The 24,076-nt window shown below is 34.5% G+C and overlaps 1 protein-coding gene across 1 annotated transcript; it reads left to right on the forward strand.

The window, feature by feature from the left end:
* Positions 1–947: 947 nt before the first annotated feature.
* On the forward strand, positions 948–23,227 carry LOC129791785 (S phase cyclin A-associated protein in the endoplasmic reticulum). Its single transcript, XM_055830282.1, has 17 exons — positions 948–1,133; positions 1,236–1,294; positions 1,396–1,577; positions 1,666–1,867; positions 2,188–4,739; positions 4,820–4,914; positions 4,987–5,155; positions 5,219–5,430; positions 5,501–5,625; positions 5,696–5,949; positions 7,676–7,815; positions 17,797–17,942; positions 18,086–18,178; positions 18,474–18,565; positions 22,037–22,201; positions 22,301–22,450; positions 22,814–23,227. The coding sequence occupies exons 2-17, from the start codon at positions 1,261–1,263 to the stop codon at positions 22,883–22,885; spliced, it is 4,683 nt and encodes a 1,560-aa protein (XP_055686257.1). The 5' UTR covers positions 948–1,133; positions 1,236–1,260; the 3' UTR covers positions 22,886–23,227.
* The last annotated feature ends 849 nt before the right edge of the window (positions 23,228–24,076 follow it).

Raw genomic sequence — 24,076 nt, forward strand, 5'->3', positions numbered from 1 at the left:
AACTGAGAAATTGTACAAAAAATTAGAAAAAGGGAAACGGTGCATTTCTGGGATCATTTCTCCCACAATGGAAAAGAGTTTAGAAAGAGAGAGTTAATGTGGAATGAAGACGGATAAATATAGGTGAAATTGTGGAAACAATTTGGCGCGCTTTTTCACAATTCGCCAGTGGCGGCGACAATATCGTTTGTTAACGAAACGCGTTTTCATTTTTTTTTCTCACTTGTTCATTGTCAAACTGTACTGTACTGTGTATTGCGCTGTCACTGTCAAACAAGAAACGCGGTTATAAAACATAGAAATCGCATTTCTTGTTTGACTGTATTATATGACACATTATATGAAGGAGCAAGTGAGAAAGAACAATGAATACCGGTTGCTTACAAAAAGCTTTGGTTGGACCGTAAGGATTAGTTTTCTTCTTTTTTTTCTGTTCGCGTCATTTTTTTTGTATTTTCTTGTGTATTTAAAAAAAAATTCAAATCAATTCTGGCGCACTTGGTATTTCTCACTTTCTGCTTTGCCATGTTAAGCCCCATTTGAATGGCATTTCTGAATTTCTCGATATTCGCCAAACTAACCGTGTTTTTTTGACACAGCACCTGAAAAATAAAAGTTCTGATTTTCTCGTAATCAAAAATGAAATAATCAAATCAGCAATCAGAAATGACCTGAGATTGATCAATAATTGACCAATGATTGATCAATCGGTAGACTGGTTCAATTGATTCATCAATTATTGATCAATCATTGGTCAATCTGATTGATTCAATCGCGATTGAGCGTTTATTGGCTCAATCATTTGTTTACTGAGTAAAGATGAAAATAAAGTACTTCTGTACTTGTTTACAAGATATATCCAAATGTTTTAATCAAAAAAAGATTATTTTTTTATTTTTGCGCTATTTCATCTTAATTTCAACCAATTGCAATATCAGTGATATTTTGTAAATATTGGGGGAGACAAAGCAAAATTTTCCGTCAAAAAATCACAACACGTGCGATTTTGCTTAAATTTTCGTGCTTAATTAGTATTTTTGAGATTAGTGCGGTGCAGAGAGTGTCCAGGTGTTGCACCCAAAACAGCCCGTTGAGAATCTCCCACTAATTTGCTTTTATTTCCTCTGCAGACGGTGAGTCACGAAATTGCTTTGATTTTTTGTTCGTGGGCGGAAGGCATTCTGCGCGCAAAAATCCCAATTGTCCCATTTAACGTGTGTCTGGGAACTTTCTAGGATTGCTGGAGAAATAAATGGTACGATGGAGGGACGAATTCTGGAGGAGTCTGCTCAGAGTGAGTTCCGGGAGGAAGCTATATGTGAAGATGATGGGGAAGAAAGTCAAGGTCTTTCCTAATTTTTTGTTTAAAAAAAAAATTCTCTTTGGTTTTTGTAGGTTTGAGAAAGCCCCCAGCAGCCCCAAAGATGCCTCTCATGGGTAGGAAGCAGCCTCTGCAGAATTCTGTGTCCATGAGGGTACGAAGTGTTCGTAGCCGTAGTGCCTCGACGGGAAGGGATAAGAAATCCGAGCTTCAAGCCAGATACTGGGCCTTACTTTTTGACAATCTCAAGAGAGCAGTTAGTTCTATTGTTTTAGAATTGAAGATGTAATAATCTCTGGAAATTCAGTATTTTGAGGGTTTTTTTGTTTGTGAACTTTTCGCAGATTAATGAGATTTACCAGACAGTGGAGTGCTATGAGAATCTATCATCATGCCAGGAGACAATTTTGGTGCTTGAGAACTATATTAGGGATTTTAAAGCTCTGGCCGAGTGGTTTCGTGTCTCCTGGGACTATGAATCCACACCCTTGCCACACAGACCGCATTCCCTTGCCTGGGAAGTCCGCAAGAGTAATCCTGTGCCGAGTAAGTTTGAATATTTTTATATTTTTCTTCGGGAAATTATTAAGAAATCACAACTTAAAATATTTAAATTATATTCAGATAAGTTAGGAAGGTGAGAAATCATAGAAAATATTCAAATTCACAAAGAAATTTCATTTTATTCGCTAAAAACTCTCTTTGGCAGACAAGACAGAGCTGTACCAAAAATAATGGCGCAGAAAATTTCTCATTTTGTCATAACTCTCACTGAAAATCATTAAACGTGAAATTATTATTAAAAGAAAGTCCATCAGGGGGAAGTTATATAAATTTTAATTAATTTATTAAACTTTCTTTTGCAGAGGTTCGAACGAGAAATCTTTCAAGTCCTGTAATTTCGGGAAAATCCAGCCCCAATTATTCCGGCAAGAATAGCCCTTGCTCTGCAGCTGGTGAGGAGAAGAGATCACAGAGGGCACATGTGCAGGGAGAGTCCAAAGTTGCTGCAAAGCCCGCGAAGAAGATTGAACCACCGGAAGCAATAATAGTCAATAGGAGTGTGGAGGAGAGTAAGATTGAAGGAACACCAGAGCGAGAGAATGAATTGGAAAAGAAGGAAGAGGTAAGGAAGGAGGAAGCTCCTGTGGAAAATGATGTTGTGAAGGGACTTGAGGCACCTTTTGAGGAGACAGACAAGAGGATTTCAATGAATTTGGACTGGAATGAGCTGATGGAGCAGGAAGAGGCTGAGAAGACACTGAAATTGGATCAGTCTGCTCAAACGGATCTCGAGGATGATCACCTCACATTGGCTATGTACTTGGAGAAGCACAATATCAAGGGATTCTATCAAGGAAATCCGGAAGTTGTTGAAGAAGTTGCGGCTAAAATAGACCCTGCTCCTCCACCAGAGATTACTCCTCCACAACCTCCTGCAACTCAGATGTCTTCACCAAAACCGAATTCTCCACAACCTCCTGCTTTACAGCCTGCTACATCACAACCCATTCCTTCGCAGCCTACTTCACCACGGCCCGCTGTGGAAGTTTCTGAAAAGAAAGATGAATCCACAAAGAAAGTTCCGGCTGTGAAGGAGCCTCCAAAACGATCTCCAACCTCCTCAATTGTCGTCTGTCGTGAGGAGAATAGAAATAAATCCGTCCCAGTGAGGAAGATGCCCGCAAATCCTCCACCACGTGTTTTTGTTGCTCGTAAACCCATCACGTCCCAGCAGTCATTCCACATAGCTAAATCTTCTTCAACACCAACTGCAGCAGCTCCCAGAGGTAGTACGATCCAGAAATCGTCTACAGTGTCAAATATACAGCGCACTGGTAGACTTCCGACTGTACCAAAGACAATTGAAAATCGCCAGAGATTCCCAGGGGTACCGACAAATACAGCCAGGAGGATTTCTGCTCGTTCCAGTACGATGATTGACTTTAAGAATAGTCGTCCGGCATCACAGAAAGGTCTACCTGGTAGGAGTAGCGGGAAGTATTCACAGGAGGACATGATGAGCTCCAGTAGTACCCTAAAAGCCAGCTCTGAGCACATTTCTGGAGTAGCGTCGCACAAATCCAGTCGTGGAGATCTGAGTTATCGCAAATCCGAGCCAAAGTCTCTACCAACGGACACCAATGATGGGTGGTTGACTGTTAAATCGCGTTCACGTCGTTCCAGCCTCCACTGGTCCAATCGCTTCAATCAACCCTCAGGCTATGCGAGCCTTCCGATTCTTAGTCTTCTCGACGAGACACCCGCGGAGGAGAATCGCGAGGAAAACACTCTGAAAAGCGAAAGTATTCCTGAGAAGGGAAAACCCATCAAGACAAAATCCGGAGATTCAGGCAAAAATCAACGAATAAGTCCACCTACAAAACCCAAAGTTCCTCTCACCAAGGCATCCGTGCCAGCTGCAAAGGCCTCCAATCAAGCTGTGAAGAAAGTCAATGGGATTGTTCGGCAAAAGTCTGATCTCTCGAGGAATAAAACTCTCCATTCCGGAAAGGAAAGATCCAAGAAGAATGTGGATAAATTGATTGAAGTTAAAACTCCGGAACCGGATGATGATGAAATCTCCAAGGTGGACATGAATATTCAGACACTCCTTGCTGAGGATCTAAGTAGTATCACGATAAATCTGTCTAGTTGCGATGAGATGGATGACAAGGATCTCGAGGAGAGTGATGACGATCAGAAGAAACTTCTGGAAGAGCAGGAAAATCTTGAGCGGCAAATACGGGAGCTTGAGAATACGGAAATTGACGTTGATACGGAAACTGATGAGACAGACTGCGAAGTTCTCATTGATACGGAGGATTTGGACTTGGTTGTGAATGATGGGCCGGGTGGGGGAGAAGAAATGGATTTTTTTGATGAAAATATGACGTTGGAGATGAAATATCAATCCCTGCTGTCGGATATGTCGTCCGGAGAGAGACTGGAAACTTTGGCAACGTTGCAGGCTTTTGTTGCACGTCATCCGGGTCGTGCGCAGGAGTTGCATCAGAAACTCTCGAGCCCCTCGCGGCGTCGTTCCCTCCATGAGACACTGAAGAAGTACCAAGCAAAGCAGACAAGGGCTCAGGAGAAGCGTGAGGCACTGCAGAAGGAGAAGACGCAGAAGATACAGCAGCTTTTGGCACGTGTGGAGGATGTCAAGGCGGCAAAGCAGCAGCTGATTGAGGAGAAGCGTTTGCGAATGGAGGAGAGACTTCACAGAGCTGCAGAGAATCGTACGCAATACCTCAAAGATAAAGTGAAGAAGGCTCACGATGAGGAAGAGAAGCTGAAGGAGATTGCCTTCATTAAGAGTCTCGAAGCACAAAATAAAAGACTCGACATTATTGAATCCAGCAAGGAGCATGAAGGGAGACTTCAGGATCTAGAGCAGGAGCGTCAAAAGCGTGTGGTATGAAGCACTTCTTACAATTAGACAAACTTTATTAGTTTTTTCTGTTCTGATTTTACTGATTTGTTTTCTCTATATAGGAGGAAAAAGCCGCAAAGGAAGCAGCTGCAGAAAGACGAAGATTGGAGCTTGAACAGGAGCGTCAAAGACGTTTAGAACAAATGTGGGAGACTAAGTAAAGTTCAAATTTCAAAAATTAGATTTTTCCTGGAATCCTTCCTAATTTTTCTTTAAAAAATTATTACAGGAGAGAACGAGAGAAGCGTGTGGGGAAGCTACAGGAGCAAAAGGAGAAGATGCGACAGGAGATTGCGAGGGAGAAAGCAAGAGACAGAGAGGAGAGACTCCAAGCATTGCAAGCACAGAAATTAGCAACAACAGAAGAGCTTCAAAGGAGGATAATTCAAAAGCAGCAAGTAGGACGAAAATTGAGCAGGATTTGTGGTTTTTCAGATGTCAAGCTAATCATTGAATTTTAGGAATCAGCAAGGAGACATGAAGAGAACATTGAACATATAAGGCAGAGAGCGCAAGAATTGGGGATTCCCAATAGGAATACAGACGATCAGGCACTAAATGCTGAAAGTAGTTGCGATGGAGATCTTTCGTCCACAGTTTCAGATGTCTCAATTGAACCCAATAAAGCTTCCAGGAAGAAATTGAAGCGTCTCCGTCAGAAGCTCTCTGACAAGTAAAGAAAAAACGCGAATTTTCTTTTCTTAACCAACTTTTAAAACTTTTTTTTAACAAATTTCTTTTAGAACATCTGAATATCTGGCCGAAATGCCTCCACTTGCGAGTCACTTCCGGCGTGATAGTGAAGTACCGAAGATCCTCAATATCATGAATAAAGGTGGAGGACCACAGGGAATGGAAAGGCCACTTGGTAAGCCCCAAAAGGTGAAGAAAAAAGACTTAAAACAACTTAATAAATGTTTCTGCAATTTTAATTAAAGGACAACTCCTTCGTCTGGTGGCTAAAGCACAAGCAGCTGATTTTCACTGCATGCTCTCGTTGAATGCGCTTGAGCTCATTGTTAAGGTAGTTGAAGACGGGATAAAACCCCATTCGGAGTACAGTAAGAAAGCCGTGGTGCTCGCAGTTCAGCTGTATAGAAATCTGTGTTCAATTTGCCCACAAATAGCAAGGCATGCCATACTTGGCAACACGATATTGTCTCTCCTGGATGCGTTGCTGGTTACTCTGCAGGTAAGGATTTTAAGGAATTTTTTAAGGAATTCACTACTCAGTCTGACTTAATATTTTTAAATCGGTCTTAAGGTTTTGAGTCAGTTTTTTTTAAAGTTTTTTTTTTAAATTTTTAAGTCGGTTTTAAAATTTTCAAGTTGAAAAGAAAGAACTTGATTTCAATTTAGAATTCAAAGAACTTGATTTGATTGACGCATATAGCCCTAGTTGTTGAGCGCCTTCAAAAGTTCCATAGTGATGATGATGATTTGATTGAAAATAAATCTTTAATTGTAAAATAAAAGTTAAGTCTATGTAAGACTTCATTATAATATTTTTATTTTATTTTTTTAATTTTACTTTATTTATTTTATTTTATTTTTTATTTTATTTATTTATTTTTTATTTTATTATGGATGGAGCTCTTAAGAAAGGAAATCTTATGGGAAGTCTTTTTGACTTAAATCCTTAAAACCGACTTAAAATTTTAAGCCCGACTGAGTAGTGGATTCCGCCCAAAGAAAGATAAATTGGGATGTGAATTGAAAAAATAATGAATAAAAAAAAATCATCAAAAAGACTTCCCAAAAGATTTCCTTTTTTTAAGGACTCCATCCATGATAAAATAAAATAAAATAAAATAACATAAATAAAATAAAATTACATAAAATAAAATAAAATAAAATAAAATAAAATAAAATAAAATAAAATAAAATAAAATAAAATAAAATAAAATAAAATAAAATAAAATAAAATAAAATAAAATAAAATAAAATAAAATAAAATAAAATAAAAAAGTATAAATATTAAAATGAAGTCCTAGACTTAACTTTTATAAACTTGCTGTCTATTTAATGCAATTTAAGATTTATTTTTAATCAAATTCAAGTTCTTCAATTTGAAAATCTTATCTTAGACTTGAAAAAACTGACTGAAAACCTTAAGGCTGACTGAAAAAAATTATAAGCCTTACTGAGTAGTAAATTCCGTCCATGATCAGAAAAAAAATTTTGTCATGACAATGTTTTATTTGATCAGGAAATTTAAATAAATTAATACATAAGTAGAATTTGTTCTATTTAATTAGGAAATTAGTCACATAATCAGCATTAAAACTGTAATTTGATGAGGAAAATATGCATTTTTTTTAGCTCTGAGCTCGAAAGTTATTTGAAAAAATAAAGAAAACTAATTTTTTTTTCAAAATGGCAACTAGAATTTTTTTGACTAAAAATTATAGTTAAGCAAGAGCTTAAAAAAATAACAAATGATAAAGTTGAAAAAGAAAAAAAATCAGATTGTAAAAAATGTAGATAAAAAAGATGAAATTAAAGCTTGAGCCAAATAGGAAAACATCTGACTTAAAAACTTTAAAGGAAAACATTTTCTGATTAAGAGATTTTTTAGTAGAAAGTGCTGATAACTTGAGATAGAATTTTCCTTTTTTCGAGAGTTTAATTAATAATTTTCTCAATTTAAAGGCAGAAAAGACGAAAAAATAAATAAATATCCTTAAAGTTTCTGAAGCTTTCAATCAATGTTCAGGAAATGCTTCGTCCTGATGAAAATTCGAAAAGAAAATCAAAAGCAGTTAAAGAAATTCTTTTTTTTTGTTTAAAAAAAAAGGAAATTCTAGAGCGTAGAAGTTACCACACGATGAGGATTATGTGGGAAAGATGGTGTTGAAGTCAAAAGGAAAAAAAAAATAAAGTGTTTCGACTGACTGCCTTTTTCTTGTCGTTCGCAGTGTCCGGAGGAGAAATCCACGAAGCAACCCGTGGAGTTATCAACCGAACTCATGCTAGCCTGCACCGTGGCTCTTTCTCCCACCTTCACGATGAAGCAGTCACACCCAAAATTGCTGGACCGCCTTCCCGATGTCATGAGGTGAGTGGTAGAGAGACGCGCGAGAGTATTTATGCGAAGTGAGTGCATGGAGTGGAAGAAGTTGTAACCATGCGCACCAACAAATTTTATCCCCCTTTTGTATTATATTCTCCCCTATTTTAATACAAGTTGCCAGAGAAATTTCCCTCAACTTGCACCCCCACTGTTCGTTTTGGTTGAGAGTTAAAATTGAACGATACAACTTTTCCTTCTCGGTGGTGTGCTTTAAGGGAGGGTAACCCGAGGAGAATTCGCTACGCAAGATTGCTCTGCTCAACTTACCTTTAAGAAATGTTTCACCACCCTCAAACTTTAGTCAGAGCTTTAAGTACTCCCCCAAAATTATTATGTATATGCTACCCTTGAAGCCATACTAAAGCCACATTCTGTGGGGTTATGGGGTGTGCGGGGGGGGGGGAGGGAGGAAAAGGGGTTTGACCCGAACAAAAAAAAAATTATTCATTCAACACTCTTTCGCATTTTTACGATATGAATTTGTGAGGAATAAAAAATATCCCAATATATTCATAGACGTGACTCTTCGGGGGAGATGGGGTGTGTGTGAGAGGGAAAAAAAATGAGCATCAGGAGTTTGATAGTTTTGAAATGCATTTGAGTGACGTGAAAGAGGAAAAAAAGGCGAACCCTCTCTCCGTCTGAATTACACCCAATTCCCAATTATTATGCACATATGGAAATTTATTAAAAAAAAAAAAAAAAGAGAAAAGTCCTCTCTCCTTCACACTACTTTCTGGCAGAGCTTGTGAGCAATTCATTGTTGTTGCACCATTGATTAACGACGAAAGGACAGGAAGTATTTGGGTTGATAAACTAGATTTTTTTATATAGGGGAAACCGGGGTAAAAAGAGGGTGGTAGAGAATTTTTAAATGCCAATTTCTCCCAACTTATAAATCGGAAAAATCGCAAAATTCTCTGTTTTAGTGGATATAAAAATGAAATTTCTTGTTGCGGATCAATAGGAGAGAAGTTTAGTTATCAACTATTATCAATCTCTAAGGTGGAAAATCATTGGAAATGTCGGAAAATTCCACCGACTTTATTTACCCCACTGGTGACTGTATTCACCCGATGAGTTTAAAAACAAGCGGAAGAGTTAAGGAAAAGCTCGAAAACTCATATTTCCCGGGGAGATAGAGAAAAGGGGTTTGAGACAACTTGTAGGCCAGGAAATTTCCCATGAAAATGACTTATCGAGGAAAATTTTTTGTCCCAGTTGCCGCAGTTGAGAGTTTCCATCGCAAATGAATAAATAAATAATCTAATCTAATCCTGCAGATAAGAATTTATGCAAATTGACTTTTTTTACCCCGGTTTCTCCTAAGCGAAATTTATTAAATTTTTGGTGAATTTTACTTTTAAATCGTTTATCGGAGATTTTTTTTCTGCTACAATATAATTAAGTTCCACTCTGAAAAAAATAGTTTGTAGCGATGTTTGTCAAAGTTTGTTAAAGGATATTAATTTGGAGGTAAATGTGTAATTTAGCAAACATAGTTTGTATTTGGAGATCATTGGTTGTAAAATGTTTGTAAATTGAAGAAAAATACAAAAAAGTACAAACTTTAACAAACATTTTACAATTTTTTGCAAACAAATTTTAATAAATTTGAAAGAACAAACTTTTTACAAACTTTACAAATATGTTTGTATGCTGGTTTGTTTATAAAATCAAACATTAACAAATATTTTTGATAAAGTTTGCTAAAAGGTGTGTTGTTTTGGTGCCTTAACAAGTTTTAACAAACAATTTTGAAAAAGTTTGTTGAAAGGTTTGTTAATTAATGCATTTTCATCAGAAGTAACGCCGTTGAAAAATTAAGAATAAATACCGAAAAAATTGAATTTCTGTGGAAAATGGAGTATGATTTTTTTACGATTTCGTGGTGGATCCCAAGTATCGTTTGTCTGCAGTTTAGGGTTCCTGGGGCGCCACTAAAAGGTAAAATTTTTTAACATAACCCTTATAATATATGGCATCATCCTCCGACTGAACATTCTTTTTCATATTTATATTCAGAAAATGGAATAACAATCAAGCTTCTGGAGAAACTCAGGGACAGTGACTTCGGCTTGATCTTCACCCAAGCAGCTACAAGGATACAATTTTTTTTGAGTGGAAAAATCATCAGATGAACCTCCAGAAGCTGCACAAAGCCCCTGGAAGGAAGATTTGGTCAATGGAAAGACCGATGAATGCCCACCATGCCACTGTATCTCAATCGTGCAGCTCTACATACTGTAGGTTATGCTTAAAAATGCTTGAAATATGTAAAACATAATATTTTGTTATAATAGAAAATACGTTATATGTAAATAAATTTTGATGTACATTTAAAAGAATGTCTCTTATTTTAAAAGTAACAAAATGAAATAAACAAGCTTGTAATGATTTGCTAAGGTTTGTAAAGGGGGCTACGCGGATTTTCTTACAAATTTTTACAAACAATTACAAGCTTCTACAAACTTGGGTATTATTTTTTTAAATAACAAACTTGGAGATTAAAAAGTAATCTCCTTTGACAAAAAAGGGCTTTGACTCCTTTTCACTTCCATGTTTGTTAAAAAATGTATGGGAGTTACAAACTTTGACAAACTCAAATACAAACTATTTTTTTCAGTGCACTGAAATCGCCAAAGAGCTACAAACTCTATGATAAAAAAATAATCCTATTAACCATCTATGATGACTAATAGCTTAACATAAAATTTTTAGAATAAAAGAAAACACTAATTAGGCCAATTTGGAATGGAATTTTCCAATTTTACTTTGAAAATAAATAAATTAAGAAAAGAAATAGAAACACAAAATTCAAGTTGAGTTGGAAGTTGGAAAACAAAGAGAAACTTTATTGTTTTTCTAATTAAATTTTTTTTAGCACTCGGTGTTCTTTTTTCATGTACATCTCTCTGTGTATTAATTTAATTTTAAGTGATAAATAGAGAAGTTCATTGTTTTACTTTGGAAAAGAGGAAGCAAAGACAGAAGAGTTTGTTGTGATGAAATTTGAATGGAAATTAGATTTTCTCTTCAACTTCCATTGGATACTTTAACATCCACAGAGTTTTCAAATTTCTTTAATATATAGAGAAATTCAAGGAGTTTGATTCTCATCTCTACTGGTAAAATATAATGAAGAAGTTTTTCAAAGAACTCCCAAGAAGACAGATAAGCATGACATTTTGGCGGACAAATAGGAAGAAGATGTTATGCCCACATCATCCATTTAGGATTGGGCCACCTAGAGTGATTTTTTTTCCAAGTGGAAATTTCTTTAAATATCAATGAGCAGGAGGAATGTTTCACATCTCACGGTGGCACATTTTGAAAGTGTCAGGAAAGGAGTCAGTTGGTGAACTTTTCCTCAAATTTTTGCCCACACAAGTTGAGTGTCTATTTAAGCCAGAAATAATATAATATTGGAATTTCCTTTTCATGCCAGATGGATCTTATCGGATTTGAGAATGAAATTCAAGAGATGAAAAATCAGCTTCTAAATTCGATAGTTATTTTCTTCTCCATTTTCCTTATTTTTTAAGATTTTTTTCTTTGCATTAACTGGCAGTAATTAGACAATTACAATGTCTCAGAGAATTATGACAACGTGTCATACAGACTTCCTGCAGCATATTCAGAAAATTCCTCGACATCTCAGGCGTTATAGCGGGAGGTGTTCCATTTGGTTGTGGTGGGTAAAGTCATGTCCCTCGCGTGTGGAAAGAGTTGAGGAGAAAGTGTCAGCAGAAGTTGGGAGAATAAAAAAAACCCCTCACAGGCGCGGAGGTACTTGAGCATGGAGAGAGGACCAACTGGAATAATAAATGGCAGTATGTGCGGTGGGATGAGTGAGATATCATAAGCCAAAAATGTGATTTTAATAGAGACACTGAATCGGTAACATACTGTGAGGAGTGATTTGATATTTATTTACACACAGTATGATCATCCTTCTGTCATACTCATTGTCTGATGCTCAATTTCGACCCTTGTCTCCCTCTTCGCAGAGGCTTTTGCTCCTCAACCCTCCTCACAGCACATAATCAACCCCCTTTTTATGATATCTCTCACAAATGATACAGCAATGGTGAGGAAACATTTTTTTTAAGCATAACCATGTGACCCTTATTTGAATTTGGATGGACTTTTTTTTTAAATACAGGGTGTTACCTCAAAAAATCTTGCTGAATTAAAATTAGGCCATTTACTTTGGGATTTTAATCAGAACTTAATAGGTCAAGTTTTGCAGAATTCTACCGAACTAAATAAATTTTTGAATTGAATTTTTTATGAATATATTTCGTTAACCCTTTAAGGTCTGCGATCAATCTAGCGAGCTGATTGAACTAAAAATAATTTTTGGCGGTTCTTTTGAGCTCAAATACGACATTTTTGGTAAAAAATCCCAAGTCAAATATTTTCAGTTTTTCGACCTTCCTGATCCTATGAGTCCTTGGGAATGTCTTTTTGTGGTCATAAAATGATCAGGGATTGTAAAGACATAGTCTTGTACTAATTTGGACTCAATATTCATAAAATAACTATATACAAAATGAAACATTTTCAAAATCGAGTCTTTGGGTCAGCGTATGAGCCAAAATGAACCTTAAAGGGTTAATAAAGATTCATTTATTTTAAAATTATTTTTTGGGATTAAATTACTAGTTTCTCGTATTTTGCGGAATTGTTCTTTCTTACTTTTATGCATTATTTATAAGAAACCTAATTTTTCTAATTTTTCGTGTTTAGAGAAACCATTTTTCGAAATTTTTCATCTTCTCTGGTAATTTTTTTCTTATTATTTTATGTCTTCGGATCATGTTTCTTATTTCTCAAGTTTTATGGAATTAGTTGAATTAGTTCAACATATCTTATAAGATTTGCAGATTTTCTCAGGTTTCTCATGTTCTGCGGAATCGTTTTTTTTAAAATTATATTAACTTATTGAGTAACTGGTTTCTCATGTTCAACCGAATTACTTAGTTTCAGATTTTTCACATTCTAATAGAACTTCCTAGTTTCTTATGTTCCGCGTAGAATTATTCTCAATTTCTCAAATTAACCTTTTGATGAACTTTATTATTCTTTTTCATTTTCTGTGGACTAGGTTTCCGTTCTTTTTAGATTTTCCTTTTTTGAAACATTTTGGTGTATGCATTCTGATTTTTTTTATCACATTGTCACCCTGTGGTGCGAGACCAAATGTTTGTTAACACTTGGAGGACCCAACATTTGGCACAACGCGGAGGATCAAATTGGTAATAAGTACCAGTTGATAAAATATGCTCAATAATTAATTATTAATCAGTTTATTGAACAAGGATCGAAAGTTTCACTAATTCTCAATCTCCTTTAAGCATTCCTACACCGAATTACTAAATATTTAATTTAGAAAATCGTCACTGAAAAAAAATTGCGTAGAATCGATGCAAAATTGCCAATTCAAACGACTTTTTTAGCTACAATTCTGCATTATTTATTATTGCGCCTAAATCATCACAAACTTTGATAATTCAAGTAACTTTTTAGTCATTTTCGGCAATAAAAATAGTCCATATTAATGATTTTCACCGATGAAAAGTGAACAAGAGTACTCTATTTGGGAAATATGGGTAAACATAACCTCAAAACCATGGCTAAAATATATGAGATTTTGACTGGTACTTATTACCAATTTGATCCTCCACGTTGGATTCTGACTTTGACCTCAATTATCTTCCAAAGAAAAGACTTTTCTCGAGATTTTCTTTCTGCTATCTTAAAGTAATTAAAATTCCCTACACATAGATGCTAAATTCATCGAGATAGGTCCAATAGATTTTATTCTGTGACGATTTTAAGGTTTCAATTGGTACCAATTACCAGTAAAGTCCTCCGAGTGTTAATAGAAATTTGCGACATGTGCAAACAATGAAGATGAGTCAATCAAATGCAGAGCAGAGAAAGAGCAGAAGTGGCGCGAAACAGAGTAAGAGAGCGAGAGGTGAATGTTTAGGAGGATGAGTGTGGAAAAGGGGCTTAATATGGGTATTTTAAATGTACCATGAATAATCTACACGCATCATTATGTGATCATCATCAATTTTACACTCTCAGCATGGTGCCAATGCTCTGTGTGCCCCATGATGTTTCTCCGGGAGAACCACAAAATTTTGGCCCATTGAGGATGGCTGAAATTCTAACACCTTTTCAGCTGCTTCTGGTATTTATTAATACAACTGTGGCCACTCTCTCGGGGATTTCTTTTCCTTGTTAAATATTTTGACATCTCAATTACACGCATACAACTTCCATGGAATTCTTTGGGCTCTTTCTGCTCTCAAAATTATGTAGTTGAAAAGCTTCTGAGTGTGATATTTTTGCTTGAGGTACGTGCGTGGGGGATTCAAAGATGATTATTTAATATTAATTATTATGTGGGGAGTGTGATGTACATCCTACCTGGTGAAAGGGGTAAAAGTGGAGGCAAAGGAAGAGTCCTTGAGAGATTGAGAGGAATGGCAATGAGAGTTAAAAGGGTTGAGGAGTTAAGTAACATCCTGCGGGTGAATCACACCCCCAAAAATTTTCGGGTTTCTCCCTCAGGATCTCTTTCGTGTGTATATACACAGCTCTCATCATCATACCGAATCTCTTGTGCGAATTTCCCTCCGGGGTGGAATTTACCTTCTGTTTTCAGGAGGTATTAAATCGCACTATGCTCAGGGCATTATTTGCATTTCATTATACAATTCCATGGAAAAGCCACATTTCAGCTCTGCAAACGAAGAATCACTTCATGATGATGTTAATTTTGAAGTGATTCATTTATATTTAGGGGTGAGTTTTATTTGAAGTCGAACGAGGGATTAAAACCAAATGTTCTTTTTTTTTTAAATCTCATGATTATGTGTTGAAAATTGTTTATTATTATCATTTTTTTTTTTGGTTTTTGGAAGGTTTTTTATGATTTATTTTAATCCAGATTTTCCAGTTTAATTGTTAATATTGTTATAGGAAATCTAAGGTCTTTAGTTTCTTTTGTTATCTTGAAGGAATTTTACAGAAATTCCTGAAGTAAGATAAAAAAAATAAAGAATTCTCTTCTTTCGAGAATACTTTAATAAGAAAAATTCTTGGAAAATCCCTTTATTAGTTTCCTTCATCACAAACCTATAAATCTCGAAAAGTTTACCAATAAACACAGCACTTCCTCCACATATATAACATACTTAAGGGAATTAAAAAGTCCGATGGTGCAATGAATATCCCATTCACAGTACTCTGATCCTTTTGATCGAATTCAATCTATGAAGCGTAACGTGGACAGATGTTGAAATTTCCTCTCACAGAGAGATTTTCAATCTGGACGTTTCTTCTGTTCCCCGATTGAATTTCAGTGACAATTGTGCGTCACTTTTGAGTATAAAAATTGCCACTCAAAGGCCAGGCCACTACTTATGTATGTATTTGGTACAAAATATATAGCAAAAGTGTGCCAACAATGCAATCGAGTATCAATTGGTGCCCTTTTTTTGTCTAACTCGCGTCAATGGAGAGTCAAAGAATCACCGCCAATTGAATGGTTTGCCACTCGAATAGGGGGCCCTTTCTGGTACACATAATACGCTGTATGTTTTGAGACACTTCTCCTCATCAGTGCGATACCTATACTCCTGAATGATTCTTGAAGTTGAAGTATGTTAGCACCACAAATTCTAAAACGCGCAATGTATGAAGACAAATAAAATCCACGACGGAAGGATTTGCAAAATGAAGCAAATGGGGATTATGGCGATTTGTTGTTTTTTTGAGATGTGTGATTTTATGCATATAGTTTGAATTTGCATAATACGAAGCACATGGTTGTGCTCCCTTGGAAAATTTAAATGGATTTTGTACTCTCTTGTGCTCACATTGAGACTGTGAGAGAAGTACTTAATCCAATTTTCCAAAATGTCCCTACAACTTGCCACTTTTAGCCCAATATCCCCTTGTTGACTAATTTCTACTACCCCTCCTGTGCGGAGATTTCCTCGCATGAAAATGCCAAATATTCAAAGTTGCTTAATGCACGGATGAGGGGTGTGAGATGAGAAAGAAAAGAGCAATGTGGGAAGATGATGATGAGAGTATGAAATATTATGTGCTTCAGATTGAAAAAGTGGGAGTTGATTATGCATCACAGGGGGTAGACAACTAATGCAGTGATGAAGAATAGAAGAACTGAGGGGCCTACAGGGATGTTTTTTTATGTTGTTCTTTACTTCGCTGTTGGAGATTAATATTAATGTCTTATTTTGGGAAAGTCCTATAGGGATATGAATTATTTTAATAAATGAATTTTATATTGGATGATTGCTTGTAAATTAAAATTATAATGTTTAATTTAAAAATAATTTAGGGAAGAAAACTTTCTATTAAACTAAATAGAAAAATTTCCAAACGAAAAAGAGGAAAATAGAAAAATTTCGACGTATATTTTATAGTTATGTTATTTGAGAACATAAACTACATGGCCTAAATGTTGTAGACCCTGAGGAAGGACTCATACAGTCCGAAAAGTCGGCAAAGAATAAAAAATAATTAGCCTAAAAACGACCGAAAATCCGTCTTCTTATTTTCTTCTACACTACATGAGTTTTCCATGCCTGATAATTTCAATATTAACTAAAGAAGTTGATTTTTAAATCCTTGCGCAGCAATAATTTTTTCTGATTGATCATTTATTGACCTGCAATCTGATTGATCAACTATTGATCAATTATTGATAATCAATCAGATTAATTACAAATTGAGCGATAATTGTCTTTCAATTTAATTGATCGCCTATTGACCAATTATTGTCCATCGATCTGATTGATTAAATATTGATCAATTATTGTTTATCAATCTGATTGATCAACTATTGATCATCTATGCGGACCTATATTGACTCAATATTGAACTCAATTATTGATCAATGGCTGACAAAATTTGTTTACTAGGAAAGTAAAAAATGTTGCATTGGCTCTTGAGAATTTTTTCCGATAAATATGATGTTGATTTATTACAAAACCGTTAAAATACTTTATTAAAATTGAAACCATTTCATTTTTTTCTTAAAATTTAGCACTTTAAGTAATTCTTCGCGTGAATTTTCTTAAATCAGCACAAGTTCAGGATGCTGTGCAGTGCACATAGCATTGGCAACAAAGTTTTTCCTCTTCCATCACTAAATAACGAAATCGTTGGATTTGCTAAGTATCGTGTGTATTTGACACTTGGTACAATATTTACTCAAACACATCCCCAATAAAATCCTTTCTCCTCAATCCATCCACCAAATCAGTCTCAAGTATAATTCCCCTTTTGGCGGTGAATCACATTTTGGTGACACCTAAGAAAATAAAGCATTTTAAAGGTTGTCTCGTTTGAAAACAAAAAAAAAACTCTTTTTGATTTAAATTTGCGTTCTAAGTATATATATTTTCAATCACACCCCTTAGCTTAATTCATAGTCACGCCAGGGTGGTCGAATAAAATAAAAAAGAAGTGGATTTGGGATTTCTCCACCCTGTTTCACAGAGTGTATGTGTACCCACCCACTTGAGAGTGTCATGTGCATTGATGTTGAAAATTCTCATGGTGCTTCCGCACAAGAAGTGTGAGAGATTTACAAGGAGGATTCTATGGTGCATTTGTCACGATTAATTCAGAGCTCTTTGGAATCTCACACCACACACAGTACTGAGAGAGAGAGAGAGCGAGAGAAAAAAAGAAAATACATCCAGCGCGGATTCCCAAGTGTGTGAGAACTCACATCGTGTATGTTGTGCATGGTTTGGCGATGCAACATAGTTCAGAGATTCACATAATTTTGCTTTCAAGTGCCACGATTTGAGGTCTTCATAAAACCTCCATCGTCTTCCATTGACAAATAAATAAATTCTTTTGTTGCAGCGAAGTTGTTGGTTCTCAATTTTTGCCATTTCATCTTTTCAGCTATGCCGTTTTAATTGGCTTAATTGAGACACTTACAAGACGGTGTACAAAAATCCATGAATCCGTTGAAAGTCATCAAAGTGTGGTACTCTCACTCCTTGCAACTCTTGGACTGCTAACGAAGTTTGCAGAAATCTGCCCCAAAGGTAAAAAAAAGTTTTTCTTTTAATTTTTTTTTCTCAAAAATTCAATGAATTGAATGAAAATATTTATTTAGAAGTAGTTCATTCAATCAAATTGATTTTAAATTCCTACTAAAAATCTCTTTTATTTCATCTCTCCCATTTAGGACCAAATGATCCCACGAAATTCCTCTCTCTAGCCCAACAGACTGAACTCTTTGGCTCCATTGCGTTCCTTCACTCCACAATAGTACCAATTGGTAAGTTAAATGGCAATTTGTTTGATCAAATATGAACAGAAAAATTGAATGAAAAAAAATATACAAATGAAATTCTCACGAAAACCGCCGTGGAATCATCAAATTCAGAAGATGTTTGTTTTCATTAAACATGAAGATGAGAAAAAAAAGCAGTGAGAGAGGGAAGAGAACAATATTTCACATGAATTTTTAATTGACTCTATGATCTTTCTGATACAACAAACACTATGGGCGGGCTTTGTCATGTTTTGTATTTTTTTTTCTTCAATTTTGATCTCCTTTTTCTCACGAATAGGCGAATGTATTCCACCGAGAACTGTCTCCCTGGCTGCAGCGACATTCAATTTAATCGTGACATTGGCTAATGCGGATCTCGGTACTTTTCAGGTTAGTTCAGCTTATTTTTTTCCATTTTGTAGGTATAGTTTTTGGTTAAAATATTTTTTTTGTTTCTTATCTTATTTACTACACAATTGTCCTCCAAAACATTATGGTCCACGTTTAATAAATATTTTTTCCATTTTTTTCAAAAATATTAACGTCGTGTATTGTACGAACAAGAAAACATTAATTACATATTTTTGCAAAAAATAAAACAGCACTGCTTTCCAGCGATGTTCTGATAAAATAATTAATCTATCAATTACCTATATTTTCGTATTTTTGATTTATTTTAATTCTCTGAAAATTACATTTTTAATTTTACACCGCGTATTAAGTCCTAAATCTTAATCTTTTAATTAAAATGAAGATAATTCTCAACGTTGAAAAGAATGACTTTGTCCAGGCCTTCTCAAAAGCCTTAAAAGTCGATTCACTGAAGAAATATCAAGAGACTCAGTGATATTTCATAAGATTCACACAAAATGTTGAGACTCGGCACAGATTCACGGCAAAAATTTCAGGCTCATGGTAAAATTTTCAGATTCACTCGAGCTTCAGCAGGGCTTTTAATGCTCTTTCTATGCTCAGAGGCTCAAATGTTTTAACATAATTAACCCTGTAAGGCATTTTTCTGTGATGTGAATATTATTGAACATCATTCATATCGATGGACTTTGTAAAAGAAAATCTTCTCATTAATTCATTCCTGAAAATTTGAAATTGGACGCAAATGAAGAAAATTGGTATATATTTTATTTATTCTACCAATGTTCTCGTTTGCCATTTGCTGTGTGTGTATGAGGGAGTTCTTCTCTGTATATTATGCTACTGTTTGTTCTTCCCTATTGATTGAGTTAAACATGTACCCCCGTGTTTGTCTATCTCAACAATATGGGTTGGAAAATCCAACCACTAAAGTAAATATCGTGTTATCATTTTCCTGTTTTGTTGGTACGATTCGGAATTAAGGGGAGAAATCGCTTCGAAGATTCCCAAATATAAATTGAAGGGCCACGTTGGAATGATTTTTTCTTCCTTCTCAGTGCATTTCCCAAAAAAATAATTACATTATTTCAGAATCTTTTGATGTCTATTTGCGTGTTTTTTTTCATGACAGGCTTTTGATTTAGGTTTCTATATGATTTATTAAATTTTAATAATTTATTTCAGGGAACAGATGAGATTACAATATGATAAAAAAAAGTATGGAAAAAAATATAAACCGAATTTTATATTTGATGGTGGGATGTTTTCGTTGAGAGGCGAAATAATTTTCAGAAGATTAATTTATGTATGTATTGGATGGTCCATCATAGAGTTTTTTGTTATACCATTTTGCCATTTTGCTAAAACAAGGAATTGTCTTTTCAAAATAAATTTGTAAAAAGAGCTCTCTCTTCCTCTCGGATTTAAGTACAGTCAGATGGCACCAGATGCTCTTATGTGACATTTCGATAAATTTATTGTCTTCTTCAGGCTCTGTTGTTTCATTTACAAAAGAGAATAATTTTTTTTTAATTTTATTATTCAAAAACGATCAAATCTTTACATTTCGTTATATTATAAAGTCGGGAGTCAAATCATTTTTTTAGGTTATGTTGTTTTAAAAAAATATATTTCTAAGATCCATTTAAGGACCATAAGCTGATACAGTGGGCCCCAGTACAACGACCACTTAAATGTACTTTTCACACTCATAATTTTCAATGCGCGAGATTAGTATAACCAAGTGGTCGTTGTACTGGGGTCCCACTGTACTCTTTTATTCACGAATTGTTTTTATCAATTTGATTATTTTCACCAAAGACCGTTAAAAAAATAAAAAGATATAAATGTTTTTTATGAATAATGCTCGCCATTGAAGGGTTAGACAGTTTTATGACTTTGTTGGCAACAATCTTTTCCTTCTATTACTAGATTTCTGCACATTTAAGAAAATCTCAATACATATACTAAGATTTTCCACACATCACGAGTTGATGAAAGGTTTTGTAAACATTATTTATTATTAATATTTCATTTTTCAAAGATGCGCATTTTTCCTTTACCATCCTTTCAACAATATTTACTTGACTTTTCACTCTTATGTCTCAAAGGAAAATTAGCTATGACAGAAATATAATATTTTTCTTCAGGCATTATGCTTTACGTTACAAAAATACGCAAAATATGAATGAAGAAGCATTTCCTTCTTTTCCGTTAAAGAAGATTTTTTTTTGCCAAGATGAAGATTTCCCCTGAAGTGGAGTGGGGTTTGTAGGGAGCGGAAATCCCAAATGGATGGAGCTTTATCCCAAAATTTGCAAAATGTTTGGTGCTATCAAACATTTTAGTGGGAGATAATTTATTTGTGTGTGGTGTAGAGAACCCCTTTATGACTCTCAAATGTGTCCATTGTGGATGGTGTTTACATTGGAATTGACGCCAAAGTGGATGAGGATACTGAAATTGAATAAATTTACACACATATTGAAGGATAAATTGTCAATCAAGCCAATATACATTGTCCTCTTGTGTGGATATTCCATCCACACCCCGTACCCCCTTTTTTGCCCATTTGAACGCATCCCAAGCTCGTTCTTAATTCATAGAAGGGTTAAAAGCGTCCTCCTCACTCTGAATATTCTATTGCGTATTCACTTTTATCAATATTATTTTAAAATGATTAAAATCAAATTTTGTCGAATTATATTTAACAATTAAATACAGAGGGATGAAGAATATTAGACATTCTAATAAGAAAGTAAATAGAAAATGTTCTCAAAAGGAGACTCCTTTAGGTGAGAAGTGTTTGTTTAATTATATCGAAACTTGAAGAGTTTTATTCATTAGAAAATCAATTATTATCATGTCTCAGATATTTTTATTTGTAAAACGATATTTTCAGAAAAGATTTTCATTGAAGTTGGAATTATAAAAAAAAAAGAAATTATAGCTAAGAAAACCTCATTTTATGTCCTAATCTTTAGATATCATCATTGTTCTTCTTATGTAAAAAATAGTAGGGGGCTTTCGTTATACTTTACAACGTGGGGACACTCCTACAAAAAAAGAAAGGAGTTTGAGGGAGTAACTAAAAAAAAAAGAGAAAATCGAATGCACTCACATTCACTCCAATACTGAATATGTATATATTTAGAATAGATTCATCTGTGTGGGATGGAAAAGCAATGAGAACTGTGCAAACAATCTGGAAGTTATTATATTTGGGGGTATTCTAATCAAATATTGTGGATGGAAAATTCCTCCTGATGCCGCTCTTATGCAAATATACAGACACACTTTTTTACTCATCTCGAATTGCAAAATAAATTTTATTATACATCCACTTGCAGCAAAGTTAATAAAAAAGAAATCTCTTTACTTATCACTCTTTTGTGTGGTGAAACGTAAAATTAATTTTAATTTTATTCCCTTCAACTTGATGGTGTTCAAGTAAAAGTTAATCAATAAATTTTAATTTTCTTTTTGCAGAAAGTTCTCTCGGAGGAAGTGATATCCCTGAAATTCCTAGATATTATAGCAATTTTACTTAAGTATTGTGGCCCTAAGTCCGATGTGAAAGGCGAAACTCAGGCTGTGATTGTTGATCTTCTGAGCACACTAGGGTATTTCTGCGTTAACAATTCGAAGAACCAGGTAAGTTTTTATTTAAATTTTCTTTTATTAATTTTATTTGTTCGTTCAAATGTTTCGGGAGGGATTAAAATAATATTTTTCTATTTGGCAAAAATGTAGAATTTAATCATTACGGAACAACTGTCAGTGGTGAAAAGTATTGTTAAGTTGCCAAATGAAATGTCCATCTACTATTACCCAACACTCGCTACGCTTATTTGGAAGAATGAAGAGGCCAAGGACATTCTTAGTCGTGAATTTGACGTTGAGGTAAAAGAGAGATATGAAAATACATTAATAAAGTCTTGTGTACAAGTAGGGTTTAGGCTTTAAACTAAAAGTTTTGAAACTTAAACTTTTAGGCAAAATGAGGTTTCATTTGAATAACAAAATATTCTGTAATTCGGACAATTCGGATCTAGAAAATCTGTCAGTCGATTAAAGAAAATGAAGAAAAATTTGGATTCTTCAACAATATTTTGAGTATTAATTAAGACTTGGTGATAAAATCGTGATTAGGTTCTAAAAACAATCTCGCCTAAACCCAAAAATGTGCATAAGACTTACCAGACTTAACGCGAATACCGTTAAACGGTTTTAAGTTTTATTCTCTTTTTCTTTTTTTTCTTATAGTCTCTGGGGGAGTATCAGAAGTCGGCTTTAGCGAAAAAGAATAAGCTTCTCAATTTGCTTAATAATAATTAACAAAATACGCGAATTGCAAATTCACATAAAAAATCTCACTTTATTCTCTCTAGAAGAAACTCACAGAACAAACACAAAGATGCAGAAATATCTTCACAATTTCCTTAAAATTAAGCCACGTGTATTCTTTTCATTGTTTTTTATATCCTTAATTCATAATGCAACCATCTTAATCACACCTTGTTGAAATTCGTTTTTTTTTATTGGCAAAACCATACAAAATTCTTCAAGTTGAAAAATGAATTTTCGTAAAAAACATAAAGACTTTCAAAAAAAAATGTGTTACTAATTTAATATATCTTGTATATAAAAGGAAATAAATAATTTTTTACACCTACAAAAGATTCCCTTCTCGCTTGCGATTAATTCTTGTTGCGGGAAGAGTATCAAGGCGAAAACACGAAAGACATTAAATGTTTGTTTTGTCTGGCAAATTTTTATGATGTTTTTTTGATTCTTCGTTTTTTTCTACATGCAATATCTTCAATATCATGACATTCACATTGATTTCACTCTGCAGACGCTAAAATTGCAACATGAAGATTTCTTTTGCAGAGACGGCTTTTTTTGTTCTTGGCGAGAATTGGAATTTATACGTGGGTAGAAGGGTCCGCATTTGGTGTGTGTGGGGGGTGATCAATTGAAATTCATTCTCTCCCTATTTTAGATTTGAAAATGGAAATAATTGTCACACACTTCACATTTAATATCCGGCTTTTAAGTAGTTCTTCCACCTTGCTGAGCCGTATTTTCCATTCTCAAACACTTCCCTCCAAAAGTGAATGAACTATAAAACGGCCTGTTTTCGATGTTGGGTGTAAAATTAAATGGAAATTTATTGTGTATTTAGAGAGGATTTAAAAATGAAAGCCTGTAGGTTTTTTTCTTTTAGTAGGTAGTTTTTTGGGTTTAAAAAAATTATTGAATGAAGATACGCCAAAAATTATTCTTTTCTAAACTTTATTTTTACCGGACATTTCGATGTAGGTAATGTAAGATAGCCAATAAGAATGCCATACTTTAATTTATCAATCAATCAGGTAATCAGATAATTATCAGGTAATAATAAAGTTTATTTCAAATTATGCCAGATTTAAATTTAAAAAATCTATGCGAAAATAATGAAAAATTAAGAAAAATCAATTTGGGTAAATATGAGACAAACCAATACTTTCCTTTACCTGAAATGAA

The sequence above is a fragment of the Lutzomyia longipalpis genome, chromosome 3, assembly GCF_024334085.1.
Source record: "Lutzomyia longipalpis isolate SR_M1_2022 chromosome 3, ASM2433408v1".
Lineage (NCBI taxonomy): Eukaryota > Metazoa > Arthropoda > Insecta > Diptera > Psychodidae > Lutzomyia > Lutzomyia longipalpis.

What these genes read in the sequence shown, in the direction of transcription:
- LOC129791785 (XM_055830282.1), top strand. Translation starts at nt 1,261, where the DNA reads ATGGAGGGACGAATTCTGGAGGAGTCTGCTCAGA. An exon ending in TGCAGAAATCTGCCCCAAAG is followed by an intron (nt 17,943 to 18,085) that starts GTAAAAAAAAGT and finishes TCTCCCATTTAG; the next exon opens with GACCAAATGATCCCACGAAA. An exon ending in GTCGTGAATTTGACGTTGAG is followed by an intron (nt 22,451 to 22,813) that starts GTAAAAGAGAGA and finishes TTTTTCTTATAG; the next exon opens with TCTCTGGGGGAGTATCAGAA.